Raw genomic sequence first — 23984 nt, forward strand, 5'->3', positions numbered from 1 at the left:
GTTAACATATAAAATATATGGAATTCACATGATCAAAATTATCATTCATGACCAATTTTATAATTTTATATTAAGGAATCTCAATACTGTGATTGAAAATACCATGCATATACATTAAAGAAAACCTACCTTGAATGGGCAACCCACAACACTAAATTTACATTCCTTAAGATCTTTCCATTCAGCTATTCTGCATTTTTCATGAAGTGGAATCAACTACGAAGAAGACAAACCAAAAAACTTCACATTCGTCTGTTTTCTATTCTACTTATCAAGTGTGTATGTACTGGTTTGAACTTAATTAAAAGACATCACAAATGAAAAATTATCATATTGAAGTTGAATAGCATGCTCTACCATACTTTCAATAGTCCTCTCTGAATTTCTGAATTCAGAAAAAATTTCTACATAAAGAAATTTATTTTACCAGTATTTACCATGAGAAACAAGGAAATACAACTGCATTATTTAGCAGTATTTATGTATTTATCAGCCTTTTGCTAATGAATCTTTCTTTACAGTGGCTTGGATAAATATTTTCAGATGCAATTTATTTACCAAAATAGCTACAACTGTTATACAGGAGGTACAAAAATAAAGTATGCAACTTGCATAAGGTATGCAGTTTATTACAAAGCATTATTACAATTTAGTTATTAGTTCAATTTTTTTTTTTATATCACTTAAAACTTCTACATTGGCTCTGCAGCCATCCATTAAAATTGCATTATTTACTGATATGGAAAAGGCAAACTGCATGCTGAAATTTGAATAACATCACTCAACAATGTTGACTTTATGCAAATTGTGGTAAAAAATCTACCTAGGTTGTGGCAGCAACATTCTATGGCCACGCAGTCCAAACTGACACCAACAGATTTTTCATTGGTATTATTATTATTATTACAATACCTGCTTATGTCAAAAAAGTTATACTTCACAGTATGCTAATTAAAAAAAAAGTAAAATGGTAACAATTTTATGATGATAATATCATAAATTGATTGATGACATAATATGTAAATAATGAAGTTGTGACAGGCAACGCTGATTTTTGAAATATGTTACTGTTGTACTTAAGTGTGGTCCTTCTTTCCCTACTACAAATGTTTGCCATTCCAATTTTATGCACCATTCAGTTTCCATCTGTTGAAATTTCTTGTCCAAGGTAAATGTACCTTTCCACTTCTTCTAGTTCTTGTTTATTGGCCATGATTTTCTTTGGTCTGGTAAATTTGTTGAACATAACCTGTATTTCTTGATAGTCATCTTCAAACCGAACTTCTTTCCTTTCATGCTGCAGTTCTTCAATGTTTTGCTGCAATCTTCCAGGTCATTGGCAAAGAGAATGATATCATAGGTAAACTGTAAGTGATTCAGGTAATCTCCATTTCTCTTGAGTCCTTTATTATCCCAATTTAGCTTGCAAAAAATTTCTTCTAAACAGGCAGAAAACAGTTTTGGGGAGATTGTATCTCCTTGTTGGATGCCTTTTTCTATGTTGATCTCAATGTTATCATTGGTGACCCACATTGATGCAGTCACCTTTCATATAACAACTGGAAAATATTGATGTAAGCACTGTCTACACCTTGGTTGATTAGAGCATTGATTATTGCGTGTTTTGTAACTGAGTTGAATGCTTTGACTTCTTTGACTAATGTTGAATACCTTGACAAATGCAAAGTGCTGCATATGGGTGGAAGTGGCCCCAGAGAGACGTACCGGCTGTGTGGTGCTGCACTTAAGGTGGTGGAGGGTGAAAGGGACCTGGGAGTGGTTGTGCGGTCAGATGTGGGGTTTTCTGAGCGGTGTAGATGGGCTGCCTGGGCGGGTCGTGGGGTTTTGTCGGTGATATATAGGAGTTTTGCTGGCAGGGAGAAGGAGGTGATTGTCCCTCTGTGTAGGGCAGTGGTCGGGCCGTGCCTTGAGTGCTGCATACAGGTCTGGAGGCCTCATTTTGGGAAGGATGTGGATTTGCTTGAGCGTGTGCAGGGAGGGGCAGCGAGATTGGTGAGGGGAATGAAGGGATCCTCTTGCCGGGAGAGGCTTGAGTTCTGCGGGTTGCAGTGGCTGGAGACTGGGCACCTGCGCGGTGGTCTGATTGAGGTGTGTGGGGCCTTGAATGGGTTGAGCGTACTGGATTCTGATGGAATCCTTCCACTTGTTCAGATTACGAACCTGGGGGGGGTTGTTGTTTGTTTGTTATTTGGAGCATTAGCAACTAAGGCCATATTGCTCTGGGATATGCGGTGGTCATTCTCTGACCTTTCCGCATCCTCCGTATTTGGTGGTGACGGGTTCGAACCCCGGTCTAATCAAGAAGCGTGTGCTATGCACTGCTGCTCCTTCCCACCTGGCTACGGAGGCGCCCCTGGGGGGGGGACATGAGTTCAAATTGGGAGAGGGCGGATGTGGAGTGGATGTGCGGAGGTTTGCCTTTGGCCGGCGGGTGGTTGGTTGCTGGAACAGGCTTCCATCTGTCGTTGTGGGGGTTGGTGGGTTGAATAGGTTTAGGGAGGAACTGGACAGGCATTTGGAGGGAATGGTGTGATTTTTTTTTTTTTTTTGGCTGATGCTGCATAAGCTCATACACTTGATTTCATGCATCACATGCCACTACTACTGCTACTACTACTGCTTTTTCATAGTAAATGAAGGCTATACATAATGGAAAGTTGTATTCATTGTGCACTCTACAATTTGCTGCACTGTTTGGATGTAATCCATTGTAATGAAGACACTTCTGAAACCTACTTGTTCTTTGGGTTGTGCCACACAAGTACTGTGCCTATTCTTCTTGAAAGTATTTTTGTGAAAACCTTGTAGACAACTGGCAATAGGCTTATTGGTTGGTAGTTTTTTAAATCTGCCTTGTCACCTTTTTTGAGCAGTAGGATGGCTTCTGCATATTTACATGCTACAGGTACTTTGTTAAGTACAAGGCATTTTGAAAACAGTCTATCTAGAGCTTTACATACTGGCTGGCCTCCAGCTTTCAACATTTCGATAGCGACTTTTTCTGGCCCAGCTGCTTTGTCATTTTTCATTGATTTTATAGCATTTTCTCCTTCTACCAAAATTTCTGGTACAGCTTCTGCATCTGGTGTTGGATCCAGTTGTTGTCCTTTATCCTTATAAAGATTTCAATAAAAATTCTTCTACTTTTTTTAGTATTTGTTGTTGGGTTTCTGGCTCTTATTTGAGCACTAGAAGTAAATCAACAGTAACTGTTGATTTACTTCTAGTGTTCTGATGAGATCAACATTGAACTTCCATATTTCTTCTTTTATGTGCTTTCTTGATGGTCTTGCACATTTCTGCATATTCTACTTTGTTTCTTATGTTACCACTTTGCTTCATTTCTCATCGCTTTTTCATCATGGCAATTGTTTCTTTTGATATTCTGGTTGGTTTTTCTTGTTTCACAGTAGGTGCAATGGCACAGGCAGTGTGCCATTGCACCTACAAAAGTCTCAATAGCTCTGTCATTATCAATTGAAATATCAGTGTCAGGAAGGTCTTGCGACACTGATATTTCACAATTGCAACACTGATTGTTCAAAATTTTGACAATTTTTCAATAATTGGTTAGTGTGACTCTTCTTCACTTTAGCTGACTTGACCAATTTCTTGCGTTCTTTCTTACGTTTTGATTTCTGCTCTCGGTAGCCGATGGTCGCTTATAACATTAAAATGGTTCAAGGCTGAGCAGTCAGTGAATATCATTTTACTGCTTCTCAGCATGAAGTCAATTTCACTAGTATTTCCAAGAGGGCTCTTCCACATCCATTTTCACTGAGCCGTTTTCTTAAAGAACAAGTTCATGATGAACAAATATTATTCCTCTGCAAATTAATTAGTAAATTGGTTATATCATCCCTTTTTCTAGTTCCATATCAATTCCACACATTAATTAACTCCAGCACTTTTATGATGTTAAAAAACATTGACAATACAAGCTTAATGGAATGTTTTTAACCACACTATTAAAGTCAATGAACCTAATTCTTGTAAAAACCTGAAATCAGTATTTTCATTATTGTTCATCATAAAAGAAAACATATTTAGGATATCAAAATTTTCAAAAGGTAATAAGCTTTGTTTATCAGCATCTTTAGCAAGCTATACAATTTTTCTTGCCTGTGAACTTATTCCCTGTAAGAAACATAATATAATAATCAACGTATAGTATCAGTACTACCTAATGTTGAAAGACAGCATTAAAGCAATAGCTTCTCTCTGCTTTGTAAAAACCAAGGATCAATTCTGCAACTGCAGCCATTTCAGATTATTAGCAATGCCTCTTCATGCATTAAGATTCTCCATGTAAACAGCTCTTTAGCATTAGTAGAGGCATATGATGCAAGAAAGCAAGCTTATGCAGCATCAGCCAAAAAAAAAATAAAAAAAACCCCACTTCCACTTCACCCCTCCGTTCGTTCGAAATACCTGTCCAGCTGAGCCTTAAATTTATTTAGGCTATCAACTTCTACGACAAGGGATGGAAATCTGTTCCAACAACTAACTACCCGCTGGCTAAAGACAAATTTCCGCACGTCCATCCTACATCTGTCTTTCCTCAATTTGAATTTATGCCCTCTTAGGTGATTATTCTGAGCAAGAGGAAGAAACCCATCAGCATTGAGCATGCTCAAACCATTCAAGGCTTTATACACCTCTATCAGATCACCTCGCTGGTGCCCAGTCTCCAGACACTGTAATTTGCAAAACTTAAGCCTTTCTTCGTAAGAGTACCCCTTTGTTCCATTCACTAATCTTGTTGCCCTTCTCTGTACTCATTCCAGCAGCTTTATCCTTCTTGAAATGAGGCCTCCAGACCTGTATACAGTACTCAAGGTGTGGCCTAACCATTGCCTTATACAAGGAAATAATCACCTCCTTATCCCTGCTAGAAAAATTCCTGTATATCACTGACAAGACACCATGAGCTACTCTTGCAACCCGTTTGCACTGTCAGAGAACTTCATATTAGCCTGCACAATTACCCCCAGGTCCTTTTCATTCTCTACCACTGTCAGTGTAGTACCACAGAGTTGATACGTTGCTCTGGGGTTGCTGTTTCCCATATGTAGTACTTATATTTGTCAATGTTAAACTTCATTTCCCACCTCTCAACCTTTCCAGATCCTGCTGCAGCAGCATAGTGTTCGTAGTGTCCTTGACAACCCTGCCAACCTTTGTATCGTCTGCAAACTTGGACATTAAGCTTGATATACCATTATCAATATCATTTATAAATACAGAAAACAATAATGGACCCAACACTGAACCCTGAGGGACTCCACTAATAACATTAGTCCACGATGAGCAGTGTCCATTGATTACCACTCTCTGTCTTCTCCCCTCCAACCACCCCTTTATCCATAGCAGCAATTTGCCTCCAATGCCACACTGCTCCAATTTGTGCAGCAGTCTTCCATGTGCAACAGTATCAAAAGCCTTTCTAAGATCCAAGTATATAATATCAAAGTTATTCCCTGCATCCAGTTCTTTTGGGACTGCATCATAGTATCCAATCAAATTGGTCACGCAAGACTTCCCCTTAACAAAACCATGCTGTGTCCGAGCTATAACTGCAGTCTTGTCTAGATGATCCTGCAGTACTTCTTTAACCAGTGCCTCCATTAATTTTCCTGGAAGAGAAGTTAAACTCACAGGTCTATAATTACTTTTGGCAGCCTTTGATTCTCCTTTGTGAATTGGAGTCACATTTGTACATCTCCAGTCTGTGGGTACCTCCGCTGAGTCCAAGGAAGCTCTCATAATTATGGCTAAAGATTTGCTTACTTCCTTTGTTGCCTCCTTTAATATAACTGGATAGATCCCATCCACCCCAGGTGCCTTTCTTGTCTTTATCTTCAACAATTTCTCCTCCACTTTACTCTCAGTTATTACAAGATTCTCTAGCTTACTGCCAGAGTTGAATACACCTCTGGCATTCCTGTCGCTGAATAACTCCTCGTGTGTGAATGTCGATGCAAAATATTCATTTAGTTTGTTAGTTACCTGAGCAGGATCATCAATAGTTGAGTCACCAGTATCAAGTGGACCAATCTGATTCATTCCCTTCCTTCTAGAATTTACATAAGTAAAGAACTCTTTGCTGTTTTTTTTGCATCCCTTGCCAAAGATTTCTCGTAAGCTGCCTTTGCCTGCCTAACCTCCTTTGTAACTTGGTTACAGATCAACTTGCATCTATCATAGGCTTCTGTGTCACGTGTTAATTTATATGTATCCCATGCATTTTTCTTCTCTGTCATATGTCTCATTAGTTCATCTGGCATCCATTTAGGCCTAAACCTTGAACAATATTTCTTAGTTTGTATGTAAAGCCTAGTAGCTTCCAAGATAAGTTCTTTGAATGCTTCCCATTTTGAATTTGCTGTTGGTAACATCTTCAGTTGGTCCCACTGTATAGAATTTAAATACTGTTTCAGACCATTGTAGTCACCTTTACGAAAGCAAAAACCCTTCCCTTTACCCCTGATGGTAGTTACCTCTTTGAGTAAATCCCACTTCAGCACACTGTGATCACTGCCACCTAGTGGTTCCTTTATCTGCAGATTCTTAATGTATGAAGAATCACTACTGATAATCAAATCAAGAATATTACTCCCTCTAGTTGCTTCCCGAACATGCTGATATAGAAAACAATCATCCAAAAATCCACAAAAGCCTTGCTAGTGTGTGAGTAACCAACCCACAAATTCCAGTCAATATCTGGGAAATTAAAATCCCCCATTATAAGACTCTCTGATGTACTGGCCCACTCTGTTTCCCTGTACAGTTTCTTATTATACTCATCAGAGTCATTAGGCCTATAGCACACTCCTACTCTCAATTTTGATCTCCCAATGCTTATGTCACACCAAACTGACTCGACACTGCACTGTTCAGCGATGTCGACTGGCTTCACTTCCTTGGATTTTATGTGTTTCTTAACTAATAGCATAACCCCTCCTCCCTTCCTATTCTTTCTGTAGACATTGTACTCCCCAAATTACAGTTCTGCATTCCTTATATCTGTGTGACACCACGTCTCTGATATTCCAACAATATCCACCTTTGATGCTTTAAGCAATACCTCAAATTCATCAAATTTATTTACCAAACTCCTAGCATACACACAAGTATACATGCACCTGTTTCTATTCTTAGCTACCCTAACACAACCCATGTGTTTACTTGTACCGCAATGACTCCCAGCAGTCTCTGAAATATCCTGCATCTTGTTTTTCAGGCTTCTGCTCATTCCAATAGAAGCAGTGCAAGAATCGCTTTCACCTCTGCCAGTGGCTTTATCCCATACACTGCAATAATTCTGCAAATAAGGTACTCCTTTCAAATGTGAGCTTTAGCAAGGGTGACACCCACTTGTTTACATCAGGAATAAACTATAAAGGTTTAGCAGCATTTTACAGCAGATCTTGTATTTTTCCTGTTTGTGCAACTAATGAAGAATTATGGAATTTTCAATAAAAAAAAAAATTAAAGAAAATACTCTTTTTTTTTAAAGATACACAAATGAAACTCTTTTTGAATTTCAGTTGTGTGGATGGAGTAGATGATGAGCATTAAATTACGAAAATGAATATGAAGTTTGAAATCTCAAAGATCCCACAATGTATCCCCAGATTAGTGAAAGTCACATAAGAAAACCTTCAATACATTTCACAAATTCTAATCATAACAGTATAATTTTTAGAGTTAAGAGCAATTATTTTTGAAAACTCTATTTAAACAGAAGGAGTGAAATAGAAATTGATTTACAGAAAGCTCTTTATTGGGAATTCCAGAGTGTTCAGAATTCTCTGGGACCTGAGGACATCTGTTCTTAATGTGGTCAGACAAGTCCTTTACACATACCATCATCTTGCAGTTTTGAGGGCATTCTCTTGTGGCATAGGAACATACATCAATGTGATTCTGAAAGTAAAATAGTCACTGTTAATTAACAGAAAATGTTGACTGACAGTTTTGAAATGAATGAATTATATAATAGAAGAGATCTTGGGCATCAGGTATACTCATTGTAAGAATATTGTAGCCACTTGACTTGAACATTAAACAATTTATTTAAAAAAAAAAAAATACATAGGCATTAAAATAACTACAAAGAAACAAATCTATTACAAGCATAAAGGATATTAAAAGCAAATAAAATAAAATAAAATAAAATAAAATGTAATGCGCAGTATAACAATTAAAGTGATAAGAATATAATATATGAGTATACCTGATGCCCGAGATCTCTGCTAAAGTAACATAACATTTATCAGTCAACCATTCATCAGACTCTGAACACAATACATGACGACTACCTGCTCAATTATTTTCCTGCCATATCACTTCACTATGTAAAATTACAGCCTCCATAATAGGACGTATGTGGGTCCCAGAATCACAATTAATAATGAGACCCACGGCTGACTATATATAAGAGGTGACATACATTTTGAGCCACATCCAATACAATTGATATCCAAAACATGAGGGAGTTAGCCACATTTGGATACATCTGCCAGGATTCTTACAAACTCAGCCTCTCTGTCAGTGATGTCAGTATGCATCCACGTTCGGCGGAATAGTACTAGCGCTGTTTTTGTATCTGTATAGTACAAGTGCCCTGTGGAACTTGTATAGTACAGTGCGAGCACTGTTCTGCTGAATTCATCCAAATAAGGTTCCCCCCTCATGTTCTGGATTGAATATACATCAATGTGAAGAAACTTATTTCTGTCCTAGGCACAACGATTCAAGTTACCACTGTACATCCCCAACTGTCCAGGTGTCTCCACTCATATTGCCAGGATTTTACGAGGTTATCATGTTGGCTGTGTACAACTTCCTGGTAAAAGGTTGCAACTGATTATGCCTAGGATAAATTGACTCTTCCTTTGTTGCATCGTTCACTGGTGGTATACTGTATTGCTTGCCCGGATTGTAGGGTAGGTTACATTGGCAAAACTGAGCTCAGGCTATGTAATTGTTTCTAAGCAGGGGGGGGGGGCTATTGATCAGGCCAATTTTAGTGGTTGCATTTTTGGGTTGAACAGCACTGTAACTTGACCCCCGGATGAACAAAGAAACATCAAATTCAGCTCATAATGCATGCCACTTCTCATGGTTAGTGGACCTCCATATAGCCAGCCATTGTGAGTCGCATTAACATTCAATAAATCGATGATTTATCGAACATTATGCTGTAGAGATGGGGAGGTCATAATCCCACTGTATAAGACAATTATATGACCACATTTGGAATACTGTGTTCAAGTATGGAGACCTCAATTGAAAAAAAGACACTGAACTTCTTGAAAAGGTCCAAAGATGAGTAACTCGAATGGTGAGATCAGCAGAACGACCTTAAGAGGAAAGACTGATTATGTGGGCTACAGAGCTTGGCAACCAGGCACCTCAGAGGCAACCTGATTGAGGCTTATATGGCTCTGAAAGGAATTAGTAAAATGAATGAAGATGGAATTCACACTGTTATAAAGAATTCTAGAACTAGGGATCATAAATTCAAATTACAGGGGTTGAGATTATGGAAAGTTTCTTTTAGCTAGCAAGTCATTGATTGCTGGAACAAGTTGCCCTTGAAGGTAGTTGAGGCTGATAGTTTGAATAAATTCAAAGGTCAACTGGTCGGTAACATGTGTGAGGAGGGAAGAAAATAATTTGTATTTTCTTGTCTATTTTTTTTTTTTTTTTTTTTTTAGGCCAATGGAAATCCAGGGCAGCAAAAGCTTGTGGCTTGCTTGCAGTATATGGTGAATACTATTACTATGCATATTACTAATCAAGACAAATAATTATTGGAAATGTTAATAATTTTTTTACATTACAATTAAAAACTTATTTAATTAGTTTTAGGTATCCCAGAAAAATTCATAAAACACTCAAGTAGAATTATGATTTCGCAATGCTGTTGTCTCATAATATGTGAAAAATAAAATATAAAAAGTAAGAATATACTGATACACAAAGACTACTTGGATTATGCACTTATCAGTCTGTGCATGGGTCACTTTGGATATTGGTTTGATACCATGTGACATAACAGGCATGGTCCCAATAGAGATTAAAGGGCCTATAGTCCCCTGTGATCAAAATAATGTGTTTTTTTTTTATTGCTACATGAATTTTTTTACTGCTAAATTATAAAAGCTTAATGATTATCCGGAACACTGAATTAATCGCTCCCTATAGAAAATCCTGAGATCACCACTGACCCTACTAGAAAACATAACAATTATTAGAAACAGTCACTTTTTCTACATTATAATTAAAAACTTAAAACTATTCTAGTAAAATTTATGTAGTACATAGTAATTTATGACATTTCAATATGCTGTTTTGTTTATGTCTCAAAAAATACAAATAATAAAATAAAATAAAGAAAAATTAAGAGAAATATACTGATAAACAAAGAAAATACAGGTACAATAATCAGAAATGAAGAAATAGTAGTATTCAGCTGAGAACAGCTTATTACCTAACACATATAGTGATATATGTATCTTGGTTGAAAACTACTGATTAGGATTGAAAATGCTAAAGATTTCTTAATACATATTACATGGTAATGATTTATTTAATGCATAAATTATATAAGTGATTGAATCTCTTTCATTTACAGTTTCAATTAAGACAGAATTAAAGAAATAGTCTTACTTTGATATACTGTGCAGGAAGTTCCACTTTGCATCCATTATCACTATGAAGGCATTTTACATTCAATAATTTGGCTTTGTCATGGTTGACACTAAGTTCAACAGTTTGAAATACCTGAAAAATAAGAAAATATACTATATAATCCTATTTTGTTATTTTTCTAACAGTGCCACTTTATTTAGATGTTGTGTGATTACACACACTTCATACATAAGTGCAGGGGCTCACATCTGGTGAGTATGGGTTTGGCACACCCAGGGTCCTGAGCTGGATATCAACATTCTTCTCTTTCTTGGTGATTCCCTCCTCCTTCCTTCCTCTCTCTGTCTGTCTGTCTGTCTGTCTGGGTAACTCAAATTTTTTTTGGCTGGTGCAGAATAAGCCTCAGGCTTCCTTGCACCATATGGCTAATAATAATAAGTGGTATGCGTTTCAATTTTATTAGATGTTGATCAAGTTGACAGCACAACAAGAAATAATTACTGACACTGTTGGGACTAAAGCACTTATATCTCAACCTTCATTTTCATAACTAAGATGTAACATATGAATGAGGTTTCATGCTAAAAGCATTTAAAGAAAATAATCATAATAACACAAACACTTACTTAATCACCATTTTTTCCAAAGAGAGACAAGTCGGTTTAATAATAATGCACAATAGCAATGTAAGTCAAAGTTTAGAGTCATCTGTGATAGACACTATACATTTCTAAAATAACTTATGTAGCAGTTGTGTTCACAATTTGCATGCACACTACATAGTATTTTTTTTTTTAATCTGGCCACCAAAGTTACACTGCCCATGCAACTGTGATGTGGCACTCCAGCAGTTGTCAGTATTTGATCATCTACAGAAGAAAATATTCACAAGCCAATTTGTATGTAGTGCAGTATTGAAAAATCTGGAATAACTTTGCTGCAAAGAAAATGTGGGGTGGCATGATGTTGAAAATCTTTGACATCATGCCACCAAGAAAAGAAGCCTTTGTTCACCATTATAGAAGCCCAAAAAACTATGCATCTCTATCATTATAAAGTCTAATATGAAGTTCTCTGAATAGTGCAGACAAGCTGCCAGAACAGTACATGAGGTTTTGTCAATGATATACAGGAATTTTTCTGGCAGGAATAAGGAGGTGAATAATCCACTGTATAAGGCAATGGTCAGGCTGCATCTTGAGTACTGCAAGCAGGTCTGGAAGCCTCATTTTAGGAAGGACGTAGAGCTGCTGGAGCTGATACAGAGAAGGGAACGAAACTTGTGAAGGGAACAAAGGGGTGCTCTTAACAAGAAAGGCTTCAATTGTGCAAACTACAGCATGTGGAGACTAGGCACCAGCAAGATGATCTGATTGAGGTATTTAAAGCTTTGAATGGATTGCACAAGCTCAATGCTGATGAGATTCTTCATCTTGCTCATATGCACGAGGAGGCATAAATTCAAATTGAGGAAGGATGTTTGCAGAATAGATGTGCACAAGTTTGTTTTAGCCAAAAGGTGGTTGATTACTGGAAAAAACTTCTGTCTGATGCTGTGTAAGTGGAAGAACTAGACAAACTATTGGAGGGGATGAATAGTGAAATAGGAAAGGTTATTTTTTTTTTTGTTTTTTTTTGGCTAATGCGGTTTAAGCTTGTTTTCTTGCATCATTTGCCACTACTAATACTAAATCTAAATATATTTTTCTTCTTTTACATCTGATAAGTTTTCTTGTCTGGCAGTTTAATTATTATTATTATTATCTATTATATTATTTCTCCCTGATTGGGGGATTCCACTCCGTGACAGGTACTGCTACCAAGAACACAGGGTGGTTGTAATGTCTGGTGTTACTGTTGGTCGAGGAAATCTCTGACTATCCTACAGGTGTTCAGGATTGCGACTTTCTGAAGTTCCTTGTAGGTGTTCTCTGGGAGACCTATTGCTGTTAGGCTGTTATGCAGTGTCTTTAGTCCATACTGGTGGTTGACACGATGATTGGGATGGTCGATACTTCTTGCATATGCCACATCTCCTTGACCTCATGTCTCAGGTTCGTGTACTTCCTAATTTTTTCCTCATGGCTTTTCTGGACATTGCTAGTGTTGGGCACTGCTATGTCAATCAGGTAGGTAGCCTTTTCCATCTTGTCCACAAGGGTTATGTCTGCTCTATTGTGCAGGATGGACTTATCCATTATTATGGCGTGGTACCAGTACAGCTTGTGGGTTCGGGTCTCTAGTACTGCCTGGGGTTCGTACTTGTAGTAAGGCACACTTTTGATCAACTGGTATTTCCTCGCTAGCTTCTGATGTATTATCCTGGCTACCTGGTCATGTCTATGAGTGTACTCAGTCTGGGTGATCACCTTGCACCCACGATGATGTGTTGGATCGTTTCTGAGGCCAGGCAGCATGAACGACACGTGTCATCTGACACTGCAGGCTCCTTTGTGATGTATTTTCTATAGTTTCTGGTGTTGATAACCTAGTCTTGGATGGCCAGCATGAATCCTTCAGTCTCTGGGAAGAACGGCCCGCTTGTGAGCCATGGATTGGAAGCAATGTTAACGATGTGATCGTGATGGAGGTCATTGTAGTGTCTTCTTTGCCCATCTTTCTAACTTCGTTTCTTGTACCATCTGGGCGGGAGGGGATTCCTCGGTTAGGTTCAGTGGGATATACCACTTATCTATCTTACTTGTGGCCTGGTGCTGTGTTGTTCTCGAAATAATTCTTCAGGGTAACTATCACTGTTTTCTGTTACTCTATCAGGCCTCAACTGCTGACTGCGGGTGGTGTTGGCGGCTCTTGGTTATCACTGTCCTTGTCTTTCACATGATATCTTCTAGCTCGGTATTAGTCCAATCTATGACCCTGAAGGTGTATGTTAGTACTGGAGCTGCATAGGTGTTTATGGCTTTAACTGTGTTCCCTCCATTCAATTTTGCTTTCAGCAGGCTTCTGAGTCTGTGCTGATATTTTTTGGTCAGGCACTTCTTGATTTTCTTGTGCTCTAACTGCTGAGCCTGCATCATCCCTAGGTATCTGTAGGTCTCTCCTTCTGTCATGGCTTCGATCTCTTTACCAGTCAGCAGCTGGTAGTTTCGGCCAACTAATTTTACCTGCTGCACTGTGTGGGTCTTGCATTTGTCCAGACCAAATTCCATCCTGATGTCCTTGCTGAATTCTTTGGTGATCCAGAGTAGTTGCTGGAGTTGCTTCTTGGTTGCCGCATAGAGCTTGATGTCATCCATGTACATCAGGTGGGTGAGGATGTACAGGTTCTTTCTTCCTTCTTTGAGGTTATATCCATACTTGCTGCCGTTAATCATGGTGGATAGCGGGTTGAGTGCTAGACAGAACCACAGTGGGCTCAGAGCATCTCCCTGAAAGATTACTCTTCTAATGGGGACTGGTCTGGTTGTGATGTTCTCGACCTTATCGGTGGTACTCCATTTCACCATTATTGATCCTAGGAAGTTTATCACTATCGGACTGACCTTTAGATCTTCAGGGTAATTAGGGTTATTAGCCAGCTATGAGGTACGGAGTCAAAGGCCTTGTGGTAATCGATGTAGACCATGTATAAGTTGCAGTGCTTCTTGTGGGCTTGCTCCATAACTGCGGCATCTATGGTTAATTGCTCCTCCGCTTGCATCCTTTCTGCTCTTTGGCCATTATGTTCTGACTCTCTAATTGGTCTGATATCTTCTTGGTTATGCTGTTGATCAGGATCTTGTACATTGTTGGGAGGCAGGTGGTTGGCCTGTATTTCGCTGGGTTTCTTGTATCTTCATCTTTAGGCTTCAGATATGTGACTCAGTGAGAAACTTGGGGATTGTCTCCAGGTGCCTTATCATTCGAGTGAACTGCTCTGCTAGGTGCTTGTGTGTGCAGGTGAGCTTCTTGGACCAGTATCTGTGGATGTTATCAATTCCTGGGGTTTGCCAGTTGTGGGTGTTCCTGATCGACTGTTTTACTTCTTCTCGAATCTCCCACTCTCTCATCTCTTGTATGTCATTGGTTTTCTTCTTTTCCACTTCTATCCAGGGTGCTCTGCTGTTATGTCTTATTTCAATGCTCCAGATATTTCCCCAGAACTCCTCGATCGTCTTCTTTTGGGGTGGTCCGTTTCCTGCTTTCTCATCTTCACCCATTTTCCTGTAGAAGGCTGTTTGGTCCTTATCGAAGATTCGGTTGTTTATTTTCCTCTGGGAGCTCTCTTTGTTTTGGTGTAATCTCTTGCTGAGTGTGAGGAGGTTCTGCTTCAGTGTCCAAATATTCTCCTATTCTCTGATTTTTGGTCTCATGTTTGCTGTGGATGCCATCTCTCTTGAGGATGCTCTTCACCTTTCAATCAATTTCTTACTTCTATTACTCTGTTGGTACTGGGTCAGCTGACCTATCTTGACTCTTAATTCTTCTATTTTCTGCTGAAGACTTCTTTCCTAAGCTGGCGGTTTCTTCTGTTTTTGGTTCTTCTGTTGCTGGTCTCTCGTTTCTTTTCCATTAATCCTAGTAGCTGCTATGGGAGCACAGTATTCGGCTGTGTGGATATCTTGCACCGTTGCACCATTGTTGTCAAGGTAATGTGGCATTATTTGCCAATTGAGGTGGTCTGTTACTCTCCACAGGATTTTATTTGGCCTCTGCTTAGGTATCACGTGGGTTCTTGTGGGGTTCATTCCTTCAAATTCTGTTAGGGCCTTCTTCCACTCGTCTTCTATTCTGGATACCATGAATTCGTCTCTTTCCACTTCAACTACTCTGGGTTGTATTTCTTATTGCTGTTCCTCCTCTTGTTCCATGATATGCTATTCCTCCTCTGGTTCCATATTGACCATATTCTTTGTGCTTTGTAGCTGATCGCTGACATTCTTCTTGATTTTTTCCAAGATGGCAGGAACTATTACGTTCTTCGTGACGATGGTCCTTCTTTGGTCTGCTAATCGCTGTTTGGTGACCTGAATATCTAGGTATCGTTCCAACCACTTGGTATGTAGTCGCGACCTGTACATTGTCATATCGGTCTCTGGCCTAGTTATTTCATAGTATGCTCGCATGATATATGTTTTCATTTCAATGTTCCACTTCATGAGCTGGCGTTTTCTTCCTTCCTGGTGGTCACTAGTGCAGTTGCACAGGAAGCACTTCCAATTGGTGGGGCTGGATGGTCTTGCCCGTCTCTTGTGGTAGGCTTACAGTGGACAGCGCCACTTGCTCCACTCTCTTGCTCAAGAGACTGTCTCCAACTTTTCGAACCAACCTCTCTGCCTAAGGCTTGACTTTATCGTGCACCACACTCGATGCAGTATGAATAATATTTCATACTGTGACATCATCCATCTATGGAGGTGAACTTGTTTAATTTTATTTAAAACTTGTTTAAATAAACCACTGGACATTCTTATGTCCAGTGGTTTATTTTATTTATTATTTTTAGTTCTCGTGAGTGACCCCAGATGGCACCACTATCTGTCACAGCTGTCACTCCAACTTTGGGGAAGGTAAGTCCAATGGGGTAACTTTTGCGATGTTTTTTTTTTTATCATCATTTAATATTATTATTATATTGGTCTCCCAGCGTAATAGAGCTGCGTTTGCTTCCACCAAGGCAGGATTCGAGCCCGGGTCCATCAGGCTGGTAGTCCAGTGTATTAACCACTGGGCCATCGCACTCCCATTTGTTGTTGTTATTATTATTAGGTATATGGTACAAGGAAGCCTGAGGCTTATGCTGCACCAGCCAAAAAAAAAAAAAAAATTACCAAGTAGCCCTGACAGAGAGAGAATGTAGTAGTAGTGGCATGTGATGTAAGAAAGCAAGTGTATAAGCATATGCAGCATCAGCCAAATAAAAAAAATTCACACAACCATTCCCTCTAAATGTTTGTCCAGTTTCTCCTTAAATTTATTTAACCTATCAACTTCCACAACGACAGATGGAAGTTTGTTCCAGCAATTAACCACCCGCCGGCTAAAGGCAAATTTCCACACATCTATTCTACATCTGTCTCTCCTTAATTTGAATTTATGCCCCCTTAAGTTCGTAATCTGAACAAGTGGAAGAATCCCATCAGAATTCAGCGTGTTCAACCCATTCAAGGCCTTATACACTCAATGAAATCACCACGCAGGTGCCTAGTCTCCAGCAACTGCAATTTGCAGAACTTAAGTCTCTCTTGATAAGAGGATACCTTCATTACCCCACCAATCTTGTTGCCCTTCTCTGTACACACTCAAGCAAATCCTTCGTAAAATGAGGCCTCCAGACCTGTATGCAGTACTCAAGGCGTGGCCTGACCATTGCCTTATACAGAGGGGCATTCACCTCCTTTTCCCTGCAAGCAAAATTCCTATATATCACTGACAAAACCCCATGACCTGCCCTGGAAGCCTGTCTGCATTGCTCAGAAAACTTCATATCTGCCTGCACAATTACTCCCAGGTCTTTTTCATTTTCTACCACCTTAAGTGTAGTACCACACAGTTGGTACGTTTTTCTAGGGTTACTTCTACCCATATGCAGTACTTTGCATTTGTCAAGGTTAAACTTCAGTTGCCACTTCTCAGCCCTTCTGCCCAAATTATCTAGATCCTGTTGCAGTAGCACACTGCCATTACTGTCATTAACAACCCTGCCAACCTTTTATCATCTGCAAACTTCTACACTAAGCCTGATATACCTTCATCAATATCATTGATAAATATACAAAGCAACAGAGGACCCAACACCGAACCCTGTGGGACTCCACTAATAACATTAGTCCACGAAGAGCAGCACCCATTAATTACCACCCTCTGTCTTCTCCCACTCAACCATCCTTTTATCCATTGGAGCAATTACCCTTAATACCATTCTGCTCCAATTTGTACAATAGTCTTCCATGCGCAACAGTGTCAAAAGCTTTCCTGAAATCCAAATATATGATATCAAAATTATTTTTTGCATCCAGTTCCTTTGTGACCACATCATAATATCCTATCAAATTTGTCAGACAAGACTTTCCCTTAACAAACCCATGCTGTGTCTGAATTATTGCTGCAGTCTTATCTAGATGATCCTGCAATGCATCTTTAACCAGTGACTCCATTATTTTACCTGGAACAGAAGTTAAACTAACTGGTCTGTAATTACTCGTGTCACCCTTCGATCCTCCTTTGCGAATTGGGGATATATTTGCACATCTCCAGTCGGTGGGGACCTCCCCTGAGTCCAAGGATGCTCTCATAATTATGGCTAAGGGTTTGCTTAGTTGCTTTGCCGCCTCCTTTAATATAACTGGATAGATCCCATTCACCCCAGGTGCCTGTCTTATGTTTATCCTCAACAATTTCTCCTCCACTTTGCTCTAAGTTATTTATCCAAAATCATTAAACACCCTGCTACAATTTGATAACCTTCTGCCATTTTCAAACCTTAATAACTCCTCATGTGTGAATGTAGATGTAAAATACTCATTCAGTTTGTTTGCTATCTGAGCAGGATCATCAACAGTCGAACCATCGATGTCAAGTGGACCAATCATATTCATCCCCTTCCTTTTAGAGATCAACCATATAATCTAAGGTTAAACTTTACAAGCTGGTACCTTTCCGGTTGAGTTTCGAGGCGGCGTTATGTCACTGAATATGCCTAGCCCGCTATGATTATTCTTATGGTGTTTATTCCCCTCCTTACCGGGACTCGTTTTCCGATTTTAAAACAGCGGCAAAGGCGGGGGGGGTCGATAAACACCCTAAATAAATCTAACCAGAGCGGGCTAGGCACATGTCAATCACTGCTACTCGCAACGATCAACTGGAAGGGTACCAGTTTGTAAATATTAACGATTAAAATAAAAATCTAAGAAATTTCTACTTCATTGTGTAGATTACTTTTATGGACTTGCAACAGCGTCGAGAGGGCGAAGGGATACGACGGAATGAGAATTTAAAGGGGTATACTTTCTACCTACCTCACAGCCGTCCCTTGGGCATGATAACGGGCAAACATAAATGCCATCTTTTATTTTTACGCATTTTACGCAAAGGGTGTGCCCACACTTCATCTGCCACACCCGAATTCTTTTCTTTCTGCATACTATGCAAGTTTGTTTAATAGGGATCAAATTGTCATTCACTTCCAAACAGTCCACGATTGGAGGCAAGCTAGACACCATAACTGATACTTATATATCACAGTATAAAGTATTTTTCGAATTAAAATATAGAGTAAAGCATCTCACTAAATATAAACGTTACAAAATTCCAATTCAATTATGTTTAACCTCGCCACCAGACGGGGACAATTGCGATTCGAGTGGCTTTGTTTACTTTTGATTTAATATGATTTCCAACATTTTTTTTAAAATTATTTTTAAAATTTAATTTCTGCTCAAATATTTCCGATACCTGAAAAGATATCATAGAAATATCTATCTGATCTGATTTCAAACATGCGAGAAAAAATAAATAATAATAATCGTAGATTTGCTTGAGCGTGTACAGAGAAGGGTAACACGATTGGTGAGGGGAAATTAAGGGATTCTCTTACCAAGAGAGGCTTAGGTTCTGCAAATTGCAGCGGTTGGAAGCTAGGCACCTGCGAGGTGATCTCATTGAGATCACCTAAGGGGGCATAAACTCAAATTGAGGAAAGACAGTTGTAGAATAGATATGCAGAAATTTGCCTTTAGCCAGCGGATGGTTAATTGCTGGAACAAACTTCCATCTGTCGTTGTGGAAGTTGATAGCTTAAATAAATTCAAGGAGGAACTGGACAAACTTTTAGAGGGAATGATTGTGTGATTTTTTTTTTTTTTTTTTTTTTTTTGCTGGTGCTACATAAGCTCATAAGCTTGCTTTCTTGCATCACATGCCTCTATTATTATTACTATAACGTAAAAATACGTTATCTAGTTACGTGCTTAAGAATTGTTTCTAAGACAATTAGCAAAACAGTTAAGTCCAAATCATTTGCATATGCCTGAAACTCAGTTCAATCTTCTCATTAATAAGTTAGCTCCTATAATAATACTAGCCGGACGTAACAGTCGCCCTGTGCACTTGTAGCAGTATCCGTCACGGGGTGGAACCAACCCCCAACAGAGAGGAATAATATAATAATAAGGATTCTTTTGGAAATATTTATTTATTTTTTAATAGTAATAACCACTGGTATAGTCCCAAAGAGCCTACACAAGAACCTAGCAGCAATAGGCCTCCTAGAGTACACCTATGAGGGACCTCAAACAGTCCCAACCTGAGCTCGCAAAGATAGAACAAGAAAACCAGATCGACGATTCAGCGTCCGCGTGTATCACAAAACCGAAACCGTAAATGGCCCATGCAGAAGCGTGACACTGATGACGTGTTGACTTTCTAGTACGCAAGCGCAATCTTTCCTTTGAACGTTGCTATGGAAACGATTCTGAACGCACACTGCTCTTGTGAGACATCTGTGAAGGCGACTAGTGGTCGTTACCCATGTGATTGAATACACTATTTGCTTTTAAAATCCAGCAAGCTGGGGACTGAGATATGCAGGAATTTCGAGAGTACACATAATGATTGAGCAGTTTTGTAGAAGCACACTTTATTAATGAAAATTAAACACTAACAACAGAACTTATTTATAAACATTTATAATGACTAAAAAGGAGTGCTAGTGGTTACAAATGTAAATAAGTTCAATTTGTTAAATATAAAATGCCAATTTTAAACATTGGCATTTGTAGATGTTGTTGTCATATGCTGTGATATTAATAAGTGCATGCCTAATGACCGAATCAGATAAAATATCAATGAATAGCCTTCAGAGAAGAAATTCGAAAGTACATACTTTCGTATTTACATAAATGAAAAAATGCGAACATGTTACCAATACGTTCGCATTAGATAAAAAAAATAATAATAATAACTATGGAAATGATCATTTCAAGGAATTTATATGGCATTTTGATCTTAATGTATTATGGAGGAATTCAGTGAGTTTCTCGCATATACGAGGTACATTCAAAAAGTTTAGGAATTTTACTATAAAAGTTTATTAAGTGAACAGTTCGGCTTACTAACCTAATCACCTTCAAAATTCTGCGCACACTTTCTCCATCGGTCTTCCCAAGCTTTGAGACATTCTTTAAAATCGTGTTTTTTTTTAGCGCATGTAGAATCGCTTCGGTATATTCTTTGATGTCATCCACTGTAGCGAAACGACGACCCTGAAGTCCCATTTTCAGTTTATATTTTCTTTCTGCCTCCAGGGCAATAAGCCCAATATGCACTCCCATTTTCAGTTTATGGAACAGCTAGAAATCAGACAGTGCAAGGGAGGCTGCTGTATGACTGTGATTTTTTTTTCGCAGCTAAAAACTGCTGAATTGCCATCGCCGTGTGACTGGGTACATTGTCATGGTACATGATCCAGTCATCCTTTCGTTTCTGGAGTCATCTTCGCCTCACATTCTCACACAAACTGTCAAAACCTCAATATAGTAAGCATTAATAGTTCTTCTCCCCTAGTCACAAATTTATGGTGCAATATGCCATCATCGTCGAAATAATATTGGCTTTTGTTGCATGAGACTTCTTGAGCAGTGGAGACATTTTTGTGTATCATTTAATGATTCCACTTTGGTCTCGAGGTCTTAGGCGAACTCCCAACTCTCATCCCCAGTGACCACTTTTCTTAGGAAGCTTGCATCCTGCTTAGATTTTTCGAATAAATCACTTGCGATGGCTTTCCTGCAGACCTTTTGATCATAGACAGCAAGCATAGTACAAACTTTGCACAGACTAACGCGACGTATCCCTAAACTTTAAGTCAGGATTGTGTATGATCTGAACCTACAGACAATCCAAGTTCATGAGCGATCTCGACAATCATTCGCCTATTATTTCGCATGAGTTCCTTCCCTTTCGTGACATTTTCGTTTTTCCTGATGTCGAAGGGAGTCCACTGCGAGGTTCATCATCCAATGTTTCCTCTCCGTTTCTAAACCGATTAAAACCACTCATAAACTGCTGTTTTTTCAAAGCATGCTCTCCATAAACTTTCTGTAGTGCTTGCAGCGTCTCTGTATTATCACTTTTCCCAAGAAGAACTTGATATTAGCATGCTGTTCAAACTGCGACATTGGAGAATCAATCAACTGTGACACACGAGTGAAGTCATCGAGCCACTTCGCACGCGTGCGCATCAAGGTCAACGTCAAGACCCCACGGCACGCAGTGCGCTATTCTGGGGAACTTTTTGAATGTACAGTACTTCGTATTAGCAAACGTCGCCAAGTTTCGTGTAAAGTGTCGGATTTTTCAGTGTCCTGTATTCGTTATGAATTTTATAAGAACAAAAATTGCTGTTTCGGCTTGTTTAGCAACTGACGAGCTGTATAACTGTGTCATACAGCTCGTCAGTTGCTTGACAAGTTATAATATTGGATTTTGTCTCGTTTGTCTTCCATCGGTTACCTTTTAAATGTTAGGCAGCTGGCGTGCCAGTAACCTTTAAAAATGGGCTCACATCTGGCGAGCATGGGCTTGGCACACCAAGGCTGCTGAGCTGGATATCATAATTCTTCTCTTTCTTGGTGATTTCCTTCTACTTCTCTCTCTCTCTCTCTCACTCAGGGTAATTCAGAATTTTTTTTTTTTTTTTTTTTTTGCCTAGTGCAGCATAAGCCTCAGGCTTCCTTGCACAATATGGCTAATAATAATAATAATAATGCCTACATTGTATTGTGTGAACAATTTCAACCTCATCGGTTTTAGTGAAGTCAGTTCTGTGGCCCAAACTAATACAGTGTGAGGAAGTATCGTGGCAGGGGATAGACATCCATATGGGAGCTTCGCTAAAGTCCCCTATACATTTCTCATATTTTGGGTTTAGAGCCAGTTCATGTTCACAGATCAATCTGAATAGTTGTGTGGGATTAAAAATTTAACCTAATTCATAAGGAGAATCGTATCTCCGCCTAAAGATCAGAAAATTAGAGTCCAAATCAGTAGCGGATTAAGGTCGGTTGAGGCCCCGGGCGCAGAAGAAAATATTGGGCCCCTTAAAAAAAAGAGAGAGACAGGGAAAATAAAAATACATGTTAACCATTTTTTTAAATAAATAAAAAAATATTATGTACTATTAATGTTTTATTTCCAATAAAATTTGAATATAATATATGTATAATATAATTAATAATAGCATAATAATAATCACAAAGTTTTAAACTAATAGTTGAACATATTAATTCAACTAATTTGTTGGGGTTTTGCGTGGGCCCTTCAGAAGTCGGGACCCAGGGCGCGCGCCCGGTGCGCCCGCCGTTAAATCCGCCTCTGGTCCAAATTACAAAGGCTTTAGGGATTTCTTTAATCACCGACGGGATTTGAATACAGACTTTCCCCGAACATCTGATAAGTCCACTACATATACATTAGTGTTCAAAGAAAGTTCATCATCTAGGAATTTTACATTTCTAACTCTTTTTCGCGATGTTATGTTACATTAATTATCAGCATCACGAATAGAAATAAACAAAAGATATTTATTAATAGTTAAGTCAAAGCTAAGTAATATTTGACAGGTGCTCTCAAAATATTCCAAAATGAGCATTTGCAAACTTTATACAACAGTTTTGGTAAACGCGACAATTATGGCTGAAATGTTATCAGAAGCCTCAGTTTGCTTCAGGTTTATCATTTTTAAATGGAAAACAAAATGAAAAGTTCACTAGATGCAAACTAATATTTAGTTGAACCGCCTCTGACCCTGATGACAACAGCACACCATCGAGGCATTGACAAGATCAATTTCTGAAGATTATCAACTGATAGTTTGTGTTTCCAAACACGAATTATGAAGTTCACGAAGACTGGTTTCTTTCTGGCAACTGCAGATTCCACAAGATGCCAACAGTTCTCTATAGGATTCAGATCTGGGCTGTTTCCTGGTAAGCTAAGAGTTGTAATAAACCTTTCTTCCAACCATTTTTTCACCTGTAATGTAAACACATTACTGTCGAACCTCGAATTCAGAAATGAAGCTAAAGTAACTACAGAAGTGCCTACTTACACTTTTCGCCCGATGACATGGAGCAGAGTCGTCCTAAAAGATGCAGTTACTTGGCAAGTTGAAATGGTCTCTAATGGTTGGCAGCAATTTGCCTTCCAATATAGCCAGGTATCCATTGGCATTTACAGAACCTTTTATAAACTGCAGGACCTACTCCACCATAGATACGAAATGCACCCCCATATCATTTGGCTGTTAGGGAATTTCACTGTAGACACCATATAGTCTGGATGGTATTCTTCACATCTAT

At 38.9% G+C, this 23984-nt stretch overlaps 1 protein-coding gene across 1 annotated transcript; it reads right to left on the reverse strand.

Moving 5' to 3' along the window:
- Positions 1–114: 114 nt before the first annotated feature.
- Positions 115–18862, reverse strand: LOC150079972 (TNF receptor-associated factor 4-like). The gene is made up of 4 exons (XM_090383298.1): positions 18645–18862; positions 10702–10815; positions 7795–7950; positions 115–216 (listed from the first exon to the last, which is right to left on the reverse strand). The coding sequence occupies exons 1-4, from the start codon at positions 18846–18848 to the stop codon at positions 115–117; spliced, it is 576 nt and encodes a 191-aa protein (XP_090239424.1). The 5' UTR covers positions 18849–18862.
- Positions 18863–23984: the final 5122 nt, after the last annotated feature.

The sequence above is a fragment of the Mastigoproctus giganteus genome, chromosome 10 (genome assembly GCF_048544385.1).
Source record: "Mastigoproctus giganteus isolate SK-2022 chromosome 10, ASM4854438v1, whole genome shotgun sequence".
In the NCBI taxonomy this organism is placed as follows: Eukaryota; Metazoa; Arthropoda; class Arachnida; order Uropygi; family Thelyphonidae; genus Mastigoproctus; species Mastigoproctus giganteus.

Excerpts from the sequence above, each read along its gene's own strand:
- LOC150079972 (XM_090383298.1), bottom strand. The coding sequence starts at position 18,848 with ATGGTGTCTAGCTTGCCTCCAATCGTGGACTGTTTGGAAGTGAATGAC. Across the intron at positions 10,816-18,644 it reads GCCCAAGGGACGGCTGTGAG|GTATTTCAAACTGTTGAACT; the intron begins GTAGGTAGAAAG and ends CTTATTTTTCAG. Across the intron at positions 217-7,794 it reads TTCCCAATAAAGAGCTTTCT|TTGATTCCACTTCATGAAAA; the intron begins GTAAATCAATTT and ends TCTTCTTCGTAG.